Here is a 22,135-nt window from a genome sequence, read left to right as displayed (position 1 = left end):
ACAATTAAACCTGAGTGAAACATATCATGAGAGATAGCAAAGGAGAGAGAGAGGGGAGAGGGGGGCAGAGACATGAGAGAGCAGGGAGGGAGAGACAGAGAGAGAGACGGCGAGAAAGGTAGAGAGGGGGGCAATGAAAGATATGAAGGAAAGAGAGAGAGAGAGAGAGAGAGAGAGAGAGAGAGAGAGAGAGGGGAGAGTTTTTTATTTAACCTTTATTTAACTTTGCGAGTCAGTTAAGAACAAATTCTTATTTACAATGATGGCCTACCAAGGAACAGTGGGTTAACTGCCTTGTTCAGGGGCAGAACGACAAATTGTTACCTTGTCAGCTCGGGGATTGAAGCTCTAACCACTAGGCTACCTGCCACCCCAAAAGAGACAGATGGGGAGGGAGGGGGAGAGAGAGAGAGAGAGAGAGAGCGAGAGAGAGAGAGAGAGAGAGAGAGAGAGAGAGAGAGAGAGATTAGATATTAGTGGCCTGTTTCAGTTTTGAGCCTGTTTACACGGTAGCCAGTGGGCCAGACTCCACCCACTATTCCAATAATGCCCCAGGGCCTGGCTAAGATGTGATTGGTCAGGAGTTAATAGCGACATAGTCCGTTGGATGAGAGAAGAACGTTGACTTATTTATTGAAAGATAAACATTTCCACTCCCTCTACTTGTGCCCAGTCATATATAGATGGCTCTGTGTGCTACTATCAGATATTCACTGCCCTCGACCCTGCCTTCTAACCCTGCCTCCGTCCACTGTTATTCTGGCCAAATACTACAAGTAATACTAAATACTTTACAAAAGGTACATTTCTAATAAAGTACAAATGCAAATAAATGTCAATGTTTTTAAGACAGACCATGGCCAATCTCAATAATATATATTGTTTAAACTGTATACGTACACTACCGTTCAAAAGTTTGGGGTCACCAGGAAATGTCCTTGTTTTTGAAAGAAAAGCACATTTTTTGTCCATTAAAATAACAGAAATACAGTGTAGATATTAATGTTGTAAATTACTATTGTAGCTGGAAACTGCAGATTTTTTAATGGAATATCTACATAGGCGTACAGAGGCCCATTTACAACATTAACAATGTCTATACTGTATTTCTAATCAATTTGAAGTTATTTTAATGGACAAAGTTTTTTTGCTTTTCTTTCAAAAACAAGGTAATTTCTAAGTGACCCCAAACAAACAAGCCATTGATGCATTGCTGAAGCTTTTCGAATATATTTTAAAACAAACCCTTAAACTCTAACTCCGCCCCTGTGCTCTCTCCTCTCCCCACCCTCCAGATATCTGTCTGAAGGAGACCATGTCGCTGGCTGACAGTCTGTACAATCTGCAGCTGGTGCAAGAGTTCTGCCGGGACAACCTCAACCACTGCTGCCACTTCTCCCTGGAGGACATGCTCTATGCCCACTCTTCCATCAAGGTAGGCTCTATGTTCATTCCTCCATCAAGGTAGAACTAGGGGGACAGGGCAGAGAGGGAGGCTGTGGACTAGGGAGGAGGTCTGGGGGGACAGGAGGGGGGCTTGGGGACAGGGAGGGGGCTGGGGAGACAGGAGGGGGGCAGGGGATGGGCTGGGGGGACAGCGAGGGACCAGGGGGGGTCATGGCCTGGGTTAGGTAAGGAGGGATATGGAGTGTTGACATTGGAGGTAGAGTGGTGCTATATATATATATATATATATATATATATATATATATATATATATATATATATATATACTGCTCAAAAAATAAAGGGAACACTTAAACAACACATCCTAGATCTGAATGAAATAAATAATCTTATTAAATACTTTTTTCTTTACATAGTTGAATGTGCTGACAACAAAATCACACAAAAATAATCAATGGAAATCCAATTTATCAACCCATGGAGGTCTGGATTTGGAGTCACACTCAAAATTAAAGTGGAAAACCACACTACAGGCTGATCCAACTTTGATGTAATGTCCTTAAAACAAGTGAAAATGAGGCTCAGTAGCGTGTGTGGCCTCCACGTGCCTGTATGACCTCCCTACAACGCCTGGGCATGCTCCTGATGAGGTGGCAGATGGTCTCCTGAGGGATCTCCTCCCAGACCTGGACTAAAGCATCCGCCAACTCCTGGACAGTCTGTGGTGCAACGTGGTGTTGGTGGATGGAGCGAGACATGATGTCCCAGATGTGCTCAATTGGATTCAGGTCTGGGGAACGGGCGGGCCAGTCCATAGCATCAATGCCTTCCTCTTGCAGGAACTGCTGACACACTCCAGCCCCATGAGGTCTAGCATTGTCTTGCATTAGGAGGAACCCGGGGCCAACCGCACCAGCATATGGTCTCACAAGGGGTCTGAGGATCTCATCTCGGTACCTAATGGTAGTCAGGCTACCTCTGGCGAGCAAAGAAATGCCACCCCACACCATGACTGACCCACCGCCAAACCGGTCATGCTGGAGGATGTTGCAGGCAGCAGAACGTTCTCCACGCCGTCTCCAGACTCTGTCACGTCTGTCACGTGCTCAGTGTGAACCTGCTTTCATCTGTGAAGAGCACAGGGCGCCAGTGGCGAATTTGCCAATCTTGGTTTTCTCTGGCAAATGCCAAACATCCTGCACGGTGTTGGGCTGTAAGTACAACCCCCACCTGTGGACATCGGGCCCTCATACCACCCTCATGGAGTCTGTTTCTGACCGTTTGAGCAGACACATGCACATTTGTGGCCTGCTGGAGGTCATTTTGCAGGGCTCTGGCAGTGCTCCTCCTGCTCCTCCTTGCACAAAGGCGGAGGTAGCGGTCCTGCTGCTGGGTTGTTGCCCTCCTACGGCCTCCTCCACGTCTCCTGATGTACTGGCCTGTCTCCTGGTAGCGCCTCCATGCTCTGGACACTACGCTGACAGACACAGCAAACCTTCTTGCCACAGCTCGCATTGATGTGCCATCCTGGATGAGCTGCACTACCTGAGCCACTTGTGTGGGTTGTAGACTCCGTCTCATGCTACCACTAGAGTGAAAGCACTGCCAGCATTCAAAAGTGACCAAAACATCAGCCAGGAAGCATAGGAACTGAGAAGTGGTCTGTGGTCACCACCTGCAGAACCACTCCTTTATTGGGGGTGTCTTGCTAATTGCCTATAATTTCCACCTGTTGTCTATTCCATTTGCACAACAGCATGTGAAATTTATTGTCAATCAGTGTTGCTTCCTAAGTGGACAGTTTGATTTCACAGAAGTGTTATTGACTTGGAGTTACATTGTGTTGTTTAAGTGTTCCCTTTATTTTTTTGAGCAGTGTATATATATATATATCATTGAGTGGTTTGTGTGGACAAATGGCTGAAAGGGGGTATTTTGAATTTAACCTTTATAGAGTTAGTAATGATACATATAGTTAGTAATGATACAGAGTTAGGGTTAGTAATGATACATATAGTTAGTAATGATACATATAGTTAGTAATGATACAGAGTTAGGGTTAGTAATGATACATAGAGTTAGTAATGATACAGAGTTAGGGTTAGTAATGACACAGAGTTAGTAAAGTTACATAGTTAGTGTTAGTAATGATACATAGATTTAGTATTGATACATATAGTTATAGTAATGATACATATAGTTAGTAATGATGCATAGAGTTAGTAATGATACATAGAGTTAGTAATGATACATAGAGTTAGTAATGATACATAGAGTTAGTAATGATACATAGAGTTAGTAATTATACATTTAGTTAGTAATGGTACATATAGTTAGTAATGATACATAGATTTAGTATTACTACATATAGTTATAGTAATGATACTTATAGTTAGAGTTAGTAATGATGCATAGAGTTAGTATTGATGCATAGAGTTAGTAATGATGCGTAGAGTTACTAATGATGCATAGAGTTAGTAATGATGCATAGAGTTAATAATGATACATAGATTTAATAATGATACATAGATTTAATAATGATACATATTTAATAATGATATATAGAGTTAGAGTTAGTAATGATACATAGAGTTAATAATGATACATAAAGTTAGAGTTAGTAATGATACATAGAGTTAGTAATGATACATAGAGTTAGTAATGATACATAGAGTTAGTAATGATACATAGAGTTAGTAATTATACATTTAGTTAGTAATGGTACATATAGTTAGTAATGATACATAGATTTAGTATTACTACATATAGTTATAGTAATGATACTTATAGTTAGAGTTAGTAATGATGCATAGAGTTAGTAATGATGCATAGAGTTAGTAATGATGCATAGAGTTAGTAATGATGCGTAGAGTTACTAATGATGCATAGAGTTAGTAATGATGCATAGAGTTAATAATGATACATAGATTTAATAATGATACATATTTAATAATGATATATAGAGTTAGAGTTAGTAATGATACATAGAGTTAATAATGATACATAAAGTTAGAGTTAGTAATGATACATAGAGTTGGTAATGATACATAGAGTTAGTAATGATACATAAAGTTAGAGTTAGTAATGATACATAGAGTTAGTAATGATACATAGAGTTAGTAATGATACATAGAGTTAGCGTTAGTAATGATACATAGAGTTAATAATGATACATAGAGTTAATAATGATACATAGAGTTAATAATGATACAGAGTTAATATTGATACATAGATTTAATAATGATACAGAGTTAGTAATGATACATAGATTTAATAATGATACATAGATTTAATAATGATACATAGAGTTAGAGTTAGTAATGATACATAGAGTTGGTAATGATACATAGAGTTGGTAATGATACATAGAGTTAGTAATGATACATATATTTAATAATGATATATATATTTAATAATGGTACATAGAGTTAGAGTTAGTAATGATACATAGAGTTAGTAATGATACATAGAGTTGGTAATGATACAGAGTTAGTAATGATACATAGAGTTAGGGTTAGTAATGATACATAGAGTTGGTAATGATACATAGAGTTGGTAATGATACATAGAGTTAGGGTTAGTAATGATACATAGAGTTGGTAATGATACATAGAGTTGGTAATGATACATAGAGTTAGTAATGATACATAGAGTTAGTAATGATACATAGAGTTGGTAATGATACATAGAGTTGGTAATGATACATAGAGTTGGTAATGATACATAGAGTTAATAATGATACATAGAGTTAGTTAGTAATGATACATAGAGTTAGTAATGATACATAGAGTTAGTAATGATACATAGAGTTGGTAATGATACATAGAGTTGGTAATGATACATAGAGTTAATGATACACAGAGTTAGTTAGTAATGATACATAGAGTTAGTAATTATACATTTAGTTAGTATTGATACATATAGTTAGTAATGATACATAGATTTAGTATTACTACATATAGTTATAGTAATGATACTTATAGTTAGAGTTAGTAATGATGCATAGAGTTAGTAATGATGCATAGAGTTAGTAATGATGCATAGAGTTAGTAATGATGCATAGAGTTAGTAATGATGCATAGAGTTAATAATGATACATAGATTTAATAATGGTACATAGATTTAATAATGATACATAGATTTAATAATGATACATATTTAATAATGATATATAGAGTTAGAGTTAGTAATGATACATAGAGTTATTAATGATACATAGAGTTGGTAATGATACATAGAGTTAGTAATGATACATAAAGTTAGAGTTAGTAATGATACATAGAGTTAGTAATGATACATAGAGTTAGTAATGATACATAAAGTTAGCGTTAGTAATGATACATAGAGTTAATAATGATACATAGAGTTATTAATGATACATAGAGTTGGTAATGATACATAGAGTTAGTAATGTTACATAAAGTTAGAGTTAGTAATGATACATAGAGTTAGTAATGATACATAAAGTTAGCGTTAGTAATGATACATAGAGTTAATAATGATACATAGAGTTAATAATGATACATAGAGTTAATATTGATACATAGATTTAATAATGATACAGAGCTAGTAATGATACATAGATTTAATAATGATACATAGATTTAATAATGATACATAGATTTAATAATGATACATAGAGTTAGAGTTAGTAATGATACATATAGTTGGTAATGATACATATAGAGTTAGTAATGATACATAGATTTAATAATGATATATATATTTAATAATGGTACATAGAGTTAGAGTTAGTAATGATACATAGAGTTAGTAATGATACATAGAGTTAGTAATGATACATAGAGTTAGTAATGATACATAGAGTTGGTAATGATACAGAGTTAGTAATGATACATAGAGTTAGGGTTAGTAATGATACATAGAGTTGGTAATGATACATAGAGTTGGTAATGATACATAGAGTTAGTAATGATACATAGAGTTAGTAATGATACATAGAGTTAGTAATGATACATAGAGTTGGTAATGATACATAGAGTTAGTTAATAATGATACATAGAGTTAGTTAGTAATGATACATAGAGTTAGTAATGATACATAGAGTTGGTAATGATACATAGAGTTAATAATGATACATAGAGTTAGTTAGTAATGATACATAGAGTTAGTAATGATACATAGAGTTGGTAATGATACATAGAGTTAGTTAGTAATGATACATAGAGTTAGTTAGTAATGATACATAGAGTTAGTAATGATACATAGAGTTGGTAATGATACATAGAGTTAGTAATGATACATAGATTTAATAATGATATATATATTTAATAATGGTACATAGAGTTAGAGTTAGTAATGATACATAGAGTTAGTAATGATACATAGAGTTAGTAATGATACATAGAGTTGGTAATGATACAGAGTTAGTAATGATACATAGAGTTAGAGTTAGTAATGATACATAGAGTTGGTAATGATACATAGAGTTAGTAATGATACATAGAGTTAGTAATGATACATAGAGTTAGTAATGATACATAGAGTTAGTAATGATACATAGAGTTGGTAATGATACATAGAGTTAGTTAGTAATGATACATAGAGTTAGTTAGTAATGATACATAGAGTTAGTAATGATACATAGAGTTGGTAATGATACATAGAGTTAGTTAGTAATGATACATAGAGTTAGTAATGAATGATACATAGAGTTGGTAATGATACATAGAATTGGTAATGATACATAGAGTTGGTAATGATACATAGAGTTGGTAATGATACATAGAGTTGGTAATGATACATAGAGTTGGTAATGATACATAGAGTTAGTTAGTAATGATACATAGAGTTTGTTAGTAATGATAGAGTTAGTTAGTAATGATACATAGAATTGGTAATGATACATAGAGTTAGGGTTAGTAATGATTTGGGTGTGTGTGTGTGTGTTTGTGTAGGAGGGGCCCATGTTGCCATACTGACTGTTCCATGAAGTCAAATAAGCGTTGGTGTGTGTGTGTGTGTGTGTGTGTGTGTGTGTGTGTGTGTGTGTGTGTGTGTGTGTGTGTGTGTGTGTGTGTGTGTGTGTGTGTGTGTGTGTGTGTTGCTATTCCAAAACAGACAGGACCCTTTAGCTAGCCAAGCTCTCCCCTTAAGACAGACAGACAGAGGCTGCTTAGAGAGAAGTGGCATGCTATTTTCTCTGTGCCTGTCTCTCCCTGTCTCTCCCTGTCTCTCCCTGCCTCTCCCTGCCTCTCTCTGCCTCTGTTGTTTTGCCCTTTTCTATCAGAGGATGACAGAACTGTTGATTATTTATGCGCTACAAATAACACATAATGAGTTCTGATTTCCTGCTCATTCATACAGAATGAGTTCTGATTTCCTGCTCATTCATACAGAATGAGTTCTGATTTACTGCTCATTCATACAGAATGAGTTCTGATTTCCTGCTCATTCATACAGAATGAGTTCTGATTTACTGCTCATTCATACAGAATGAGTTCTGATTTCCTGCTCATTCATACAGAATGAGTTCTGATTTCCTGCTCATTCATACAGAATGAGTTCTGATTTACTGCTCATTCATACAGAATGAGTTCTGATTTACTGCTCATTCATACAGAATGTGTTATGTAAACATGTAATGTAACTATGTAATGTAACCATGTAATGTAACCATGTAATGTAACCATGCAATGTAACCATGTATTGTAACCATGCAATGTAACCATGTAATGTAACCATGTAATGTAACTATGTAATGTGGTTATAGACTGCTAGAACACACACACCATGCACCACTGGGTGGGTATAGACTGGTCACAGTGCTACAAGTGTCTCAGGGAGGGGCAGAGAGTGAGAGAACTGGTCCTGAAGAGCAGCTAAAGGCCCTGGCATGGAGCCAACTCACTACTACTGGCCAAACTTTCTCCATAACCCCTAACCAGACCACCACAGTGTGGGTGGGTGTCCTACACTCTAAACTCAATTCAATGTCCTAAAGCTCTTGACAATCCAGATGGGAATATCCAAGCAACAATGTTTTGAAATCTGCAGTCCAGTCTTAGTTTGCGGGGAGGTTGTGGTCAATGAAGACCCTCCATTCCATAGAGATAGAGGCCCAGTCAAAAGAAGTGGGTGAAAAGGCGCTCAACAAATGAATGACTCTTGGATGGAGGTCTCCAGAGCTCGTCTGTTTCTACCATTTAAATCATTAAAGGAATGAAGCCGTATTATACTCTGTGTTGTGTGTGTCTATGGCACTCTCTAATATATATCAGTTTTCTCCACTATACACTAGATGTTGAGGTAACGGAGAAATCTGAGGCTGCCAATAACACACACACCCACACTCAGTTACTTAGCAACCAGGGTAGCTGGGAGGCAGCTTTACCTGCTATCCCTGACCTCATCATTGATCTACCAGCCTCATCTGTGACTTGTCTCAACAGAGACACCTTCTGGACAAATGCAGTTATTTGGATGTATTACATTTCCTTTTCCCCATGTATCTCGTGTGTGTGTGTTTTGTCCTGTTGCAGAGTAACTACCTGGTGGTTATGGTGTGTTTTGTCCTGTTGCAGAGTAACTACCTGGTGGTTATGGTGTGTTTTGTCCTGTTGCAGAGTAACTACCTGGTGTTTATGGTGTGTTTTGTCCTGCTGCAGAGTAACTACCTGGTGTTTATGGTGTGTTTTGTCCTGTTGCAGAGTAACTACCTGGTGTTTATGCTGTGTTTTGTCCTGCTGCAGAGTAACTACCTGGTGTTTATGGTGTGTTTTGTCCTGTTGCAGAACTACCTGGCGTTTATGGTGTGTTTTATCCTGTTGCAGAACAACTACCTGGTGTTTATGGTGTGTTTTGTCCTGTTGCAGAACAACTACCTGGTGTTTATGGTGTGTTCTGTCCTGTTGCAGAACTATCTGGCGTTTATGGTGTGTTTTGTCCTGTTGCAGAACAACTACCTGGTGTTTATGGTGTGTTTTGTCCTGCTGCAGAGTAACTACCTGGTGTTTATGGTGTGTTTTGTCCTGTTGCAGAACTACCTGGCCTTTATGGTGTGTTTTATCCTGTTGCAGAACAACTACCTGGTGTTTATGGTGTGTTTTGTCCTGTTGCAGAACTACCTGGCGTTTATGGTGTGTTTTATCCTGTTGCAGAACAACTACCTGGTGTTTACGGTGTGTTATGTCCTGTTGCAGAACAACTAACTGGTGTTTATGGTGTGTTTTGTCCTGTTGCAGAACTATCTGGCGTTTATGGTGTGTTTTGTCCTGTTGCAGAACAACTACCTGGTGTTTATGGTGTGTTTTGTCCTGCTGCAGAGTAACTACCTGGTGTTTATGGTGTGTTTTGTCCTGCTGCAGAGTAACTACCTGGTGTTTATGGTGTGTTTTGTCCTGTTGCAGAACTACCTGGCCTTTATGGTGTGTTTTATCCTGTTGCAGAACAACTACCTGGTGTTTATGCTGTGTTTTGTCCTGTTGCAGAACAACTACCTGGTGTTTATGGTGTGTTTTGTCCTGTTGCAGAACAACTACCTGGTGTTTACGGTGTGTTTTGTCCTGTTGCAGAACTACCTGGTGTTTATGGTGTGTTTTGTCCTGTTGCAGAACAACTACCTGGTGTTTATGGCAGAGCTGTTCTGGTGGTTTGAAGTGGTGAAGCCTTCGTTTGTACAGCCCAGAGTCTTTGACCCACAAGGTAAGGATATTGGTGTGTGAAAGCCAAAAAAGGATGATGATGGTTGGGATTATGAAGATAAATCAACTTCATTTGCATATCACATTATATTTCAGTTTTGACCAGAACTCAGATCACGTCACATACCTTTATTGACTTGAGAATCCTGAAGAATGATTGGTGTTTGTTTGTACCCAGCCGGTGATCCTGCCCATTCATCCAGGACTATGGGTCCTATGTGTAGCCCAGCCAAAAAGGACTTTGGGGACAGACCTGACAGCCCAAAACATGACAGGTATGAATTAATATTGAGTGGAGAAATATAATCACCTGTAGTTATTTCATTTTCTCTTATTGAACAATGTTGTGAAAGGTCCAGCATAGTTCAACTTAGCAGTTACAGGAGGTATGCTCTTGAGCTTTATCGTAAAATTCTCTCTCTTGCTCTCTCACTCTCGCTCTCTCAGGCTTCAACCAGACTCTGCTTCAGGTAAGAACACAGGAACTACCGACCCCTCTCCTCAGAATCACAAACACTCCTTTATCTTATCTGGATGAAGACTCTTAACTACTACTGGTACTCTGTGTGAGTCAAGCTAATCATTTTCCTTGTTCCTGGCAGGTGTGATCAAGAGGTCGTCGTCCATGTCCTATGTGGACGGCTGTGTGGGGACGTGGCCTAAGGAGAGACGGTCTCGAGGCATCTCCTTTGAGATTCCTCTGGATGGGGACCCAAGCGGCCCTCCCTGTCGGGGTCCTTCCCTCCGAGGCATGACCCGCTCTGCCAGCACAGAGGGCCTGGGGGGGCTCAAAGTTCACCACACACCTCGTGGGGGTATGAGGCACCAACTCCCCTTTCAGCCGGTCAGCGTTAACGGTCAGGGTTGCAGTGCCGGACACATACCTGAGGAGGACTACGACAGGGACTCACTTAACTACAACTCCCATAAAGCACTGGGGCGTGGGCAGACTCAGCCACACAGGAACCAGAGCGGGTACGTCTGATGGATCTGTTGTGGGTTTTAATGTCTGCACGGGGGACACATACTGAATGTAAATATGTTACATACATGTTAACTGTTATATGCTATGAATAAGTGTCTAATAAATTATCATACATGTCTGGTAATCTAGATATTCCAATGGCGTTCTCCCAGAGAACGGCAAGGGCGGCAGTGGCCCCGTCAGCCCGTCAACCCCGCCCAGCATCGAGGAGGCCCTGAAGATCATCCACGACACAGAGAGGCCCCACGGCAGCCTGGGGCCCGGGGCCAACGGCTTCTTCCTACATGATGGAGCCGAACCTCCAGACCCAGGCGACGACCCTGACGACTACCCAGGATCGGCTAAGGCCCGGGCGGACGAGGCCGACCCCAACTCAGCCTCTACGGATGAGGTGGACACAGGGATCCACGTGAGGACGGAGGACATCCAGGAGAGTTTGGAGGAGGACAACTCTTCCCTCAGGGACTACTCTGATATAGACCCTGACTATGAGGCTATGACCCGATCCTGTCCCCTACCAGAGGGGGATGGAGAGAGGGGGGTGAGGAACGGAGACAGGGGAGAGAGGAGCAGCCCATGCCCCAGCTCGGTGCCCCCCGCCCCCCTGTCCCATGTGCCCAGCCCTGCCTCGTCCTCTGGCGGTTCAGGCGGAGGTGTGGTTCGCATGACCAGCTTCGCCGAGCAGAAGTTTCGTAAGCTCGAGGGACGGAGCAGTGGAGGGACCACCCCCGAGATCTCCGAGCTCAATGTTCCGAACACGCCCCCCACACAAACTGCCACACCTGAGGTCCGTAGAGAAACTGTCTCTCTGATCTATTCTCTCAACTCCCTTTTCCTACTCTGTGTTTCTCTCTCTCTCTCTGACCCTCACAGGGCTCAAGCCCCGCCCACCCAGCCCGGAGCCCGGCCACACCCTCTCCCAGAGACCACACCCACCTGCTGTCGTCAGAGATGGTGCACCTGAAGATGAAGCTGGAGGAGAAACGCAGAGCCATCGAGGCCCAGAAGAAGAAGGTATAGGCTAGTTCAGCTTCTGAGAGCGTCTTCCCTTCGGCGTCTGAAATGGCATCGTATTCCCGAAGAGTTCCTATTCCCTATTTCCATAGGGCTCTGGTCAAAAGTAGTGCACCATTTACTTAGGTGATTGGGTATTGTGTCAGACAAAAAACAGACAACAGTCTACTAGGGTTTTTTAAGGAGCAGTCCAATCAAATGATTAGAGTTGGTTATCAAACCTAATCAATCAGAAATCACTTCATTTGAACCATCATCTTGTTGGATAATTTAGGATACCAAGCCAGCATGTTCATTGGTTATAAAAAATGTGCTGAAATAATCAACAATTTTTGTCACTGTTTCAGGTGGAGGCAGCGTTCACCCGGCATCGTCAGAAGATGGGCCGGACAGCCTTCCTCAACGTGGTGAGACGGAAAGGGATAACCCCCTCTCCCACCAGTCCCATCCCTGGGGGCCCAGACCTGGACAAATCCTCCCCAGACCCCCTTCTCACCCCGTCAGGCAGTCTGGGCCAGGCGGAGAGGTGCAAGCCCGATGGAGCCGCTCCCAAGTCCCCCTGCGAGGAGGGTGCAGGTGGGTCACCACTATAGCTCCTGATCAAATCAACAACTTTGTCATGTACTTTAATTTTCCACTCTTTGGAGCATCTGAAAAAGACATCTTGGTCTCAGCTTTGACTCAAAATAAAAAATAAAGGTTCAAAATAAAGGTTCAATAAAATCTAGCCTGGTCCCATCTCTGTTTGTGCTGTTGCCAGTTTTGTCTCGACAATGGCCATTGACCATTATTACAACATGATAGAGGGCCAGGCTAGAGAGCAGTCATACTTCAGGATGTGTACTGTTTTATACATGTGATACCCACCTTATAAAGTAGACGTGTCCGCTGTGTCTTGCTCCAGGGTTAGTGGCTGGAGAGGTGGACCTGGCTGAGTACACCAGCTCCATCGAGAGGCTGAACACGTCCCTGGGGTTCCTGCAGACGGAGATGCAGCGGCTGGCTCAGCAGCAGGACAGGATCATGGCCATGAGGGAACTGCAACAGTCCTGGGTCATACCTCCTCCAGCGCCCTCACCACACAGGTACCACTGACACACACACACACACACACACACAGGTATAATAATCAATACACATAAATGGTACATTAGAATGGCATGATATTTAGACTAAAACCATGTGTCATCATTCATTAATTGTGGTAACATCAATTATTGCAATACTATTATTGCTTGATTAGTTATCATTGCAAAAATGTAATTCCACATTTCTGCTCTCTCTACAGGCAGCTACGGGAGCTCCGGCGCAACAGCGTAGCCGGCCGGGGGTCCGTGGGGTCCCTGTCCCCCATCCTGTCCTCTGCCGGTGGTTCCCCCCGCGCCCCCCACCGTTCCCCTGGCGGCCTCAAGCGGCGACCAGCCTCCTTCCACGCCAGCACCCCTCACACCCCCCGTACCCCACACCCCAGCGAGCTCAAGGTAACCCCCTTAAGACGGATGCTCAACACCCCCACGTCCGTGGACAGTCTGCCCAGGCTACGACGCTTCTCCCCAAGCCAGACCCAGGTCACCTCCTTTGCCTACCTGGGACATGATGAGGGTCCTGGGGCCACAGAAGAGGGCAAGGAGAGAGGGGCCCCAGGGGGAGCAGAGGAGCCCCAGAACCAAAATGAGCAGCCTGAGACACAGCCAGAGGTAGTGGAGGCGGGGATACGGAGTGCATGCGCTCATCCCTCCTCGCCCACTAAAGGGAGAGAGCAGGACAGGAAGGAGGAGAGGAGAGATGGAAGGACGAAGAAGTTGGCAGAGGTGCTGTCCCAGCCCAGTAGAGACCTGGTAGAAGTACCAATGTCCGCACTGAAGCCTCTGGGAGGACAGGGTCTGGAGACGAGTGGAGAGCTGTACGGAGAGGACCAGAAAATGTGCTGTGGGTTCTTCTACAAGGTAGGAATTTCAGAATTGTGAGATGACGGTACAAGTACTGTATTTAGCATGTTACGACTCTAAAATGTTGAATGTGTACAGTGTAAAGTTACGTGTACAGTGTAAGCAATGTAAAAGCAATAGGACAGTATAATGTTCATGCAGAACTGTGTGTCTGGCACAACATGAACTATGGGATGACTCATGAACCATGACTTCTTCTGGGTCTGGGACAGTAATTGTGTGTACAGTATCTAGGTCGAAGAATGAAACCGCTCACCTAGTAATGCTAGAGTAGTAGACCGCTGAGCTATGCTATGAGAATGGAGCCAACAGAGCTAGGCTAGGAGAATGGAGCCAACAGAGCTAGGCTAGGAGAATGGAGCCAACAGAGCTAGGCTAGGAGAATGGAGCCAACAGAGCTAGGCTAGGAGAATGGAGCCAACAGAGCTAGGCTAGGAGAATGGAGCCAACAGAGCTAGGCTAGGAGAATGGAGCCAACAGAGCTAGGCTAGGAGAATGGAGCCAACAGAGCTAGGCTAGGAGAATGGAGCCAACAGAGCTAGGCTAGGAGAATGGAGCCAACAGAGCTAGGCTAGGAGAATGGAGCCAACAGAGCTAGGCTAGGAGAATGGAGCCAACAGAGCTAGGCTAGGAGAATGGAGCCAACAGAGCTATGCTAGGAGAATGGAGCCAACAGAGCTAGGCTAGGAGAATGGAGCCAACTGAGCTACTGTACAGTATACCACTGCAGATGGGATTGCAAACAGACTGGATAGCTAAAAGCTACTCAGTGTATTTTCTGGAAGCTACAATCAACTTTCAACAGACACAACTCAATCAATCAATCACATTTATTTTATAAAGCCCTTTTTACATGAGCAGTTGTCAAAGTGCTATACAGATACCCAGCATAAAACCCAGACAGCAAGCAATGCAGATGTAGAAGTACAAATGTCCTTATCCCAGTAAAAAAAAGAATCTAGCCACCACTGCACAACATGCTCTAACTGGTTACAATTGGTCATATGCATCTGACATGATGGAATGGATGCCTGAATTCCCCCTGACATACATTTGACTGATCTTAATGAGTGATCTTTGAAGTGAGAGGATTTACATTTTACTTTTTTTTTTTAAACATTTTTTGTCATTTAGCAGATGCTCTTATCCAGAGCGACTTACAGTAGTGAATGCATACATTTCATAAAAATTTTTTTTTTGTACTGGTCCCCCGTGGGAATTGAACCCACAACCCTGGTGTTGCAAACACCATGCTCTACCAACTGAGCCACACGTGACTAGGATGTGACACTGCTGTCTGATCTCATTTAGTCTCTGGAGCTACAAAAAAAACAAGTTCTGTAAACTAGCCTTCATGTTGGCACCAAACATTCCATGACAAGAAGATTACAATTTTCACTCTAAGTAGAACTTTGGTGTCAAAATGGCAGCCATTTAAATTCTGAAATGTTTGCAAACCTATTTCTGACCCTGTGTCCACCCCATACCCCTCCAGGACGATGGGAAGGGAGAGGAGGACATGGCGGTGAAGAGGGCTGCTCTGCTGGAGAAGAGGCTGAGGAGAGAGAAGGAGACACAGGAGAAGAAACAGCAGCAGGAGCTGGAACAGGAGCAGAGGAAGGAGGAAGCACGGTCAGTCTGCACCTTCAAGGCCTTGTACCCTTTCTACTCTTATGCCTGGTCTGAAAACTACCCTTAGGATGTCTGAAAACTACCTTTAAGGGGTCTGAAAACTACCCTTAGGATGTCTGAAAACTACCTTTAAGGGGTCTGAAAACTACCCTTAGGATGTCTGAAAACTACCTTTAAGGGGACTGAAAACTGCTATTAGGGAGTCTGAAAACTACCTTTAAGGGGACTGAAAACTGCTATTAGGGAGTCTGAAAACTACCTTTAAGGGGACTGAAAACTGCTATTAGGGAGTCTGAAAACTACCTTTAAGGGGACTGAAAACTGCTATTAGGGAGTCTGAAAACTACCTTTAAGGGGACTGAAAACTGCTATTAGGGAGTCTGAAAACTACCATTCGGGGTTGGTTTCAGACCCAAGCTACTTCTCTTTTATTCATTGAGGGGTGAATCTTAACTTCCACTTGGAATGTAGTCAGTGAAAATCCACCCCTTAGTAACTTCTCTTATTTGGTAATCCCACAGAAGTATTGAAGCTTCATCTCTTTTCTCCCTTTTCCCTAGGCTGAAAGCAGAGGAGGAGCAGCAGAAGCGAGAGGATGAAAAGCAAAGGAAAGATTACATAAAGAACGAGTACATGAGGAGGAAGCATTTGAAGCAGGTGGAGGATATGGATGTCAGGCCCCGCCATGGAAGTCTTAAAAAGAAGCCACGCCCCAAATCCATCCACAGGGACGTCATGGAGTCACCCAAGCCCCCTGTCAGAGCCACGGGTAACACACACATACTACAAATAGTATACAAATAGATTCACACACACACACGTGTTTGTTTTACTATCCTTGTGGGGACCCAAAAATGTATTCCCATTCAAAATCCTATTTTCCTTAACCCTAAAACTAACCCCTAACTCTAAAATAGCCTTTTTCCTTGTGGGGACCAACACATTAATTGAATACATTTTTGTGTTGTTACATTCACCGGATAGGTGCAGGGAAATGTGTTGTCTTACAGGGTCAGCAATAGTAGTACGGCACCCCTGGAGCAAATTAGGTTAAGTGTCTTTCTCAAGTGCACAGACAAAGTGAAAATAGGTTTAAAAAAATAAAATAAAGAATGTATTCAAACAAAACAACAGATACCTTATTTACATAAGTATTCAGATCCTTTGCTATGAGATGCGAAATTGAGCTCAGGGGCATCCTGTTTCCATTGATCATCCTTGAGATGTTTCTACAAATTGATTGTACATGACTTGGAAAGGCACACACCTGTCTATATAAGGTGCCACAGTTGACAGTGCATGTCAGAGCAAAAACCAAGCCATGAGGTCGAAGGAATTGTCTGTAGAGCTCCAAGACAGGATTGTGTCGAGGCACAGACCTGGGGAAGGGTACAGAAAAATGTATGCAGCATTGAAGGTCCTAAAGAACACATTGGCCTCCATCATTCTGAAATGGAAGAAGTTTGGAACTACCAAGACTCTTCCTAGAGCTGGCCTCCCGGCTAAACTGAGCCTTCAGGGGAGAAGGGCCTTGGTCAGGGAGGTGATCAAGAACCCGATTGTCACTCTGACAGAGCTCTAGAGTTCCTCTGTGGAGATGGGAGAACCTTCCAGAAGGACAACCATCTATGCAGCACTCCACCAATCAGGCCTTTATGGTAGAGTGGCCAGACGGAAGCCACTCCTCAGTAAAAGGCACATGACAGCCCGCTTGGAGTTTGTCAAAAGGCACCTACAGACTCTCAGACCATGAGAAACAAGATTCTCTGGTCTGATGAAACCATGATTGAACTCTTTGGCCTGAATGCCAAGCGTCACATCTGGAGGAAACTTGGCACCATCCCTACGATGAAGCATGTTTGTGGCAGCATCATGCTGTGGGGATGTTTTTCAGCGGCATGGACTTGGAGACTGGTCAGGATCGAGGCAAAGATGAACAGAGCAAAGTACAGAGAGATCCTTGATAAAAACCTGCTCCAGAACGCTCAGGACCTCAGACTGGGGTGAAGGTACACCTTCCAACAGGACAATAACCCAAAGCACACAGCCAAGACAACACAGGAGTGTCTGAATGTCATTGAGTGGCCCAGCCATAGCCCGGACTTGAACCCGATCGAACATCTTTGGAGAGACCTGAAAATAGCTGTGCAGCAACGCTCCCCATCCAACCTGACAGAGCTTGAGAGGATCTGCAGAGAAGAATGGGAGAAACTCCCCAAATACAGGTGTGTCAAGCTTGTAGCGTCATACCCAAGAAGACCCAAGGCTGTAATCACTGCCAATTGTGCTTCAACAAAGTACTGAGTAAAGGGTCTGTGTGTAGATTGATGAGGGGGAAAAACATTTAATATATTTTAGAAGCTGTAACGTAACAAAGTGTGGAAAAAGTCAAGGGGTCTGAATACTTTCCAAAGGGACTGTAGATGTGTATTTAGTACACACTCAAACATGTCTTCTGTGTTTACCTCGTCCAGGTACTCGGCCGCGTGGGTTCTCAGTCTCCAGCATGTCCCTGGCCTCCCTCAACCTGGCCGACAACGACAGCAACGCGGGAGATAAGAGGACTCCCAGGTGAGGTCAGCTATTGGCTGATTAAAAAGACCGTACAGTTATCCTGTTCCTGCTTTAGCCAACTCTTTTGGCATGACAATCTCAAAGAAGTTGAGTTAAGCACAAACAGACTGGCACCCAGGCTGGCTACAATACAACAAAGGCCTTACAGAGCATCAAGAGCTTGAATACTCCTTCAAGAGGACATTAATGTGTCTTATGACTTGTCTATGTAATGCAAACAAAATTGTTTTCATTCTGCATCTTAACCTCTGCATCTTAATCTTCCTCTCTCTCTCCTCCTCCTCGCTCTATTCCTCTCTCCTCTCTGTTTTCCCCTCTGTTTTGCACAGACCCCCCAGAAGCAGTAAACTAGGCACTGTGAGAGGCCATATCTCTTTCTTTTTAAGCTCTCCCAAAGAGAGAAAGGGAAGGTTAGTAAGGCCCCTGCCTCTCTAGATCAGCCGAGGGCCTAGACTTTTATCTAGCTTTTATGTTTCTGCTGCTGCATCACAGACCAGATTGATCAATCAATTCCATTTTTACTTGAGGTAATATCTTTGCAAAAAAATTCCCCATCTGACAGAATATTTAAAGAACTCACATATATGTTTTGATAATGTTTGAGCAAGACACATACAGTATACAAACATCAATTCTAAGTATGAACTGAGACATAGAGAACACATCCATATGTTTTTAATGTAAAAAGAGCTATATAAAATACATTTGATTGATAATATATGTTATTTCACATTCATGCTGTATCAGTTAAGTGATGACCAATTACCTACTTTAAAACAGCAGAATCATTCCCCTCAGTACCACAGCTGCTTCTGCCTCAATTCATACATGATGCCTTTAGCTTCCTGCCTCCGCTCTGCTTTACGCCTCACCGACTTTGGTCTTTCTCTGCTGTAGCACTCACTGCTCTGAGGCTGCTCCATGATAACTGCTCCAGACTAGCTGCTTCATGATAGCTGCTCCATGATAACTGCTCCAGACTAGCTTCTTCATGATAACTGCCCCATGATAACTGCTCCAGACTAGCTGTTTCATGATAGCTGCTCCATGATAGCTGCTCCATGATAACAGCTCCAGACTAGCTGCTTCATGATAGCTGCTCCATGATAACTGCTCCAGACTAGCTGCTTCATGATAGCTGCTCCATGATAACAGCTCCAGACTAGCTGCTCCATGATAACTGCTCCAGACTAGCTGCTTCATGATAGCTGCTCCATGATAACAGCTCCAGACTAGCTGCTCCATGATAACTGCTCCAGACTAGCTGCGCCATGATAACTGCTTCATGATAGTTGCTCCAGACTAGCTGTTTCATGATAAGTGCTCCATGATAACTAATCCAGACTAGCTGCTCAATGATAACGAATCCAGACTAACTGCTCCATGATAGCTGCTCAATGATAACTAATCCAGACTAACTGCTCCATGATAGCTGCTCCTTGATAACTAATCCAGACTAACTGCTCCATGATAGCTGCTCCATGATAACTAATCCAGACTAACTGCTCCATGATAGCTGCTCCATGATAACTAATCCAGACTAACTGCTCCATGATAGCTGCTCCATGATAACTAATCCAGACTAACTGCTCCATGATAGCTGCTCCATGATAACTAATCCAGACTAACTGCTCCATGATAGCTGCTCCATGATAACTAATCCAGACTAGCTGTTCCATAATAGCTGCTCCATGATGACTGCTCCAGACTAGCTGCTCCATAATACCTGCTCCAGACTAGCTACTTCATGATAACTGCTCCAGACTAGCTGCTCCATAATACCTGCTCCAGACTAGCTGCTCCATGATGACTGCTCCATGATAGCTGCTCCAGACTAGCTACTCCATAATACCTGCTCCAGACTAGCTGTTCCATAATACCTGCTCCAGACTAGCTGCTCCATAATACCTGCTCCAGACTAGCTACTTCATGATAGCTGCTCCAGACTAGCTACTCCATAATACCTGCTCCAGACTAGCTGCTCCATGATAGCTGCTCCAGACTAGCTGCTCCATGATTTAGCTGATGTGTGTTCTTGTTCCCTCTATATACTAGACCCAGAGCCATCCAAGCTGCAGCAGGCAGGCACTTTCCCGTCCCAGGCACTGACTCCCACGGCCAGGCTCACTGAATCACAGCTGTCCCCCAGAATCACATCACAATGATCCCAGTCCCTTTGTTTTGTACGCAGAGACTTCAAGCTAGGTTACACACTAAAGGCGTCAGCATGCCTCAGTTCGGCTGGCGCCTAGCCAAACCGAACGAGTGTGCTCGCATACTTCCTTAAAAGACCTTCACTTGAAAAATGATATAAAAACGGCAATAGTACTGTTTGTCCATTTTGAGACGCCATAGCCATACACTTCCTCAAAATAGTCAGAATGAATCTAAGAACTCAATAAATCTATCATTCATTTTGACGTTTTTTCCGAGGAGATCTTAGTCACGTAATTTTACATCTAACTAAGATGTTTGTTGCAATATTTTTCAATGAAAACGAGTAATCTCTTGTCGAATGACAACAAAAACGTTGTTGAAGAATCCCTACTGTTGACCAATCACTGACAAAGCAGCGTAGACTTCGGCTCCGAACTTCGGCTTGCCTCCAGACAGCCGAAAAAAACTCACCGAAGTCCAAAAACAAACAAAAACGTCACAAAATGTCATCATAATATATACACAAACTCTACAGAACTGTTTCATCAGGAAAGCATGCGGACTCCTTAACCCTAACCCCAACCAGGACATGACTGAGCCTGGGCCTGGGACATGAGGCTGCCTGCTGCAGTGGGATACTGTGTCTTGTTACTGTACTGTTGCCTAAAGCTGCTGTAGCCTACTGAAGTCTCTCCTCAATATCCTAGCAGCCAGAATGTAGGACTGAACTCTAGCTTTGCTTTGCTCCACTGCACATGCTTCTGATCTGACCCCAGCCATGGAGAGATCACTGTGCAGGATCTAATAGGAGGGAACAGGGAGGGCTGCCTGGGAGAACTGTGTCACAGTGTCTGACCCTGTTTCTCTATGTCTGTCTGTTGTCTCTCTTTGTCTCTCTGTGTTTGTCTCTGTATATGTCTGTGTTTTTGTCTCTGTGTCTGTCTCTATATGTGTGTCTCTATGTCTGTCTCTCTGTGTCTGTCTCTGTCGGTCTCTGTTTTTTGTGAACGTGTCTGTGTGTGTCTGTTATTCTGTGTGTTCTGGAATGTGTGTTTTCTTGTTCATGTGTGTGTGTGTCTGCGTGTGTGTGTGTCAATGTACTGTTTGTGTGTGTGTGTGTGTGTGTGTGTGTGTGTGTGTGTGTGTGTGTGTGTGTGTGTGTGTGTGTGTGTGTGTGTGTGTGTGGGGGGGGGGGGGGGGGGGGGGGGGGGGGGGGGGGACATCCCTAGGCCAGACTCTGTGATGCCAGACTCTGCGAGGCAGACTCTGCGAGGCCGACTCTGCGAGGCCAGACTCTGCGAGGCCAGACTCTGCAGAGGGCAATCTGTCATCCTGCCCGTCTCGTAACGGAGAGAAGGACTGGGAGAACGAGTCCACAACCTCCTCCACTCCCTCCAACCAAGAGTACACAGGTACGGACCACTCCACTACAATCACAGTATTCTGCTTTCAAAAGGAGACCAAACTACTGCAGTATACCGGAGCTCTCTGGTCCATGTGTAGAACAGGCTGTGTTCTGACTTTCTCTTAGTATGTCACTGCATACCTTATGCTGGTATCTACTTTTTCCCTCAGGCCCAAAGCTGTACAAGGAGCCCAGTGCCAAGTCCAACAAGCATATCATCCAGAATGCACTGGCCCACTGCTGCCTGGCGGGCAAGGTCAACGAAGAGCAGAAGAACAAGATAATAGATGTAGGCCGTTTGATGTACACTCTGCTACTTTCTCTCATTTTACTTCACTCTTTTACTTCA

At 43.1% G+C, this 22,135-nt stretch overlaps 1 protein-coding gene across 4 annotated transcripts in view; it reads left to right on the top strand.

The window, feature by feature from the left end:
- Positions 1–22,135, top strand: part of LOC106569669 (calmodulin-regulated spectrin-associated protein 2) — a 73,667-nt gene that overhangs the window by 48,995 nt on the left and 2,537 nt on the right. The window contains exons 6-21 of one of the 4 annotated variants that reach the window (XR_014380375.1): positions 1,296–1,435; positions 9,981–10,071; positions 10,249–10,345; positions 10,518–10,540; positions 10,673–11,045; positions 11,185–11,842; positions 11,929–12,069; positions 12,417–12,645; positions 12,974–13,154; positions 13,358–14,015; positions 15,514–15,650; positions 16,211–16,419; positions 18,125–18,221; positions 18,554–18,634; positions 21,611–21,793; positions 21,957–22,075. Coding sequence is in view for 2 of the 4 variants with exons in the window: in XM_082960991.1 (XP_082817117.1) it covers positions 1,296–1,435; positions 9,981–10,071; positions 10,249–10,345; positions 10,518–10,540; positions 10,673–11,045; positions 11,185–11,842; positions 11,929–12,069; positions 12,417–12,645; positions 12,974–13,154; positions 13,358–14,015; positions 15,514–15,650; positions 16,211–16,419; positions 18,125–18,221; positions 21,684–21,793; positions 21,957–22,075 (3,263 nt within the window). In the remaining 2 variants the exon portion in view is untranslated. Of the gene's footprint in view, positions 1–1,295; positions 1,436–9,980; positions 10,072–10,248; positions 10,346–10,517; positions 10,541–10,672; positions 11,046–11,184; positions 11,843–11,928; positions 12,070–12,416; positions 12,646–12,973; positions 13,155–13,357; positions 14,016–15,513; positions 15,651–16,210; positions 16,420–18,124; positions 18,222–18,553; positions 21,532–21,610; positions 21,794–21,956; positions 22,076–22,135 lie in introns of those variants that run through there. The other 3 variants (XR_014380376.1, XM_082960991.1, XM_082960990.1) reach the window with 3 other exon arrangements.

The sequence above is a fragment of the Salmo salar genome, chromosome 14 (genome assembly GCF_965601325.2).
Source record: "Salmo salar chromosome 14, fSalSal1, whole genome shotgun sequence".
NCBI classification, from domain to species: domain Eukaryota; kingdom Metazoa; phylum Chordata; class Actinopteri; order Salmoniformes; family Salmonidae; genus Salmo; species Salmo salar.
The sequence above is the reverse complement of the archived record's forward strand: the minus strand, read 5'-3'. Positions and strand labels throughout refer to the sequence as shown.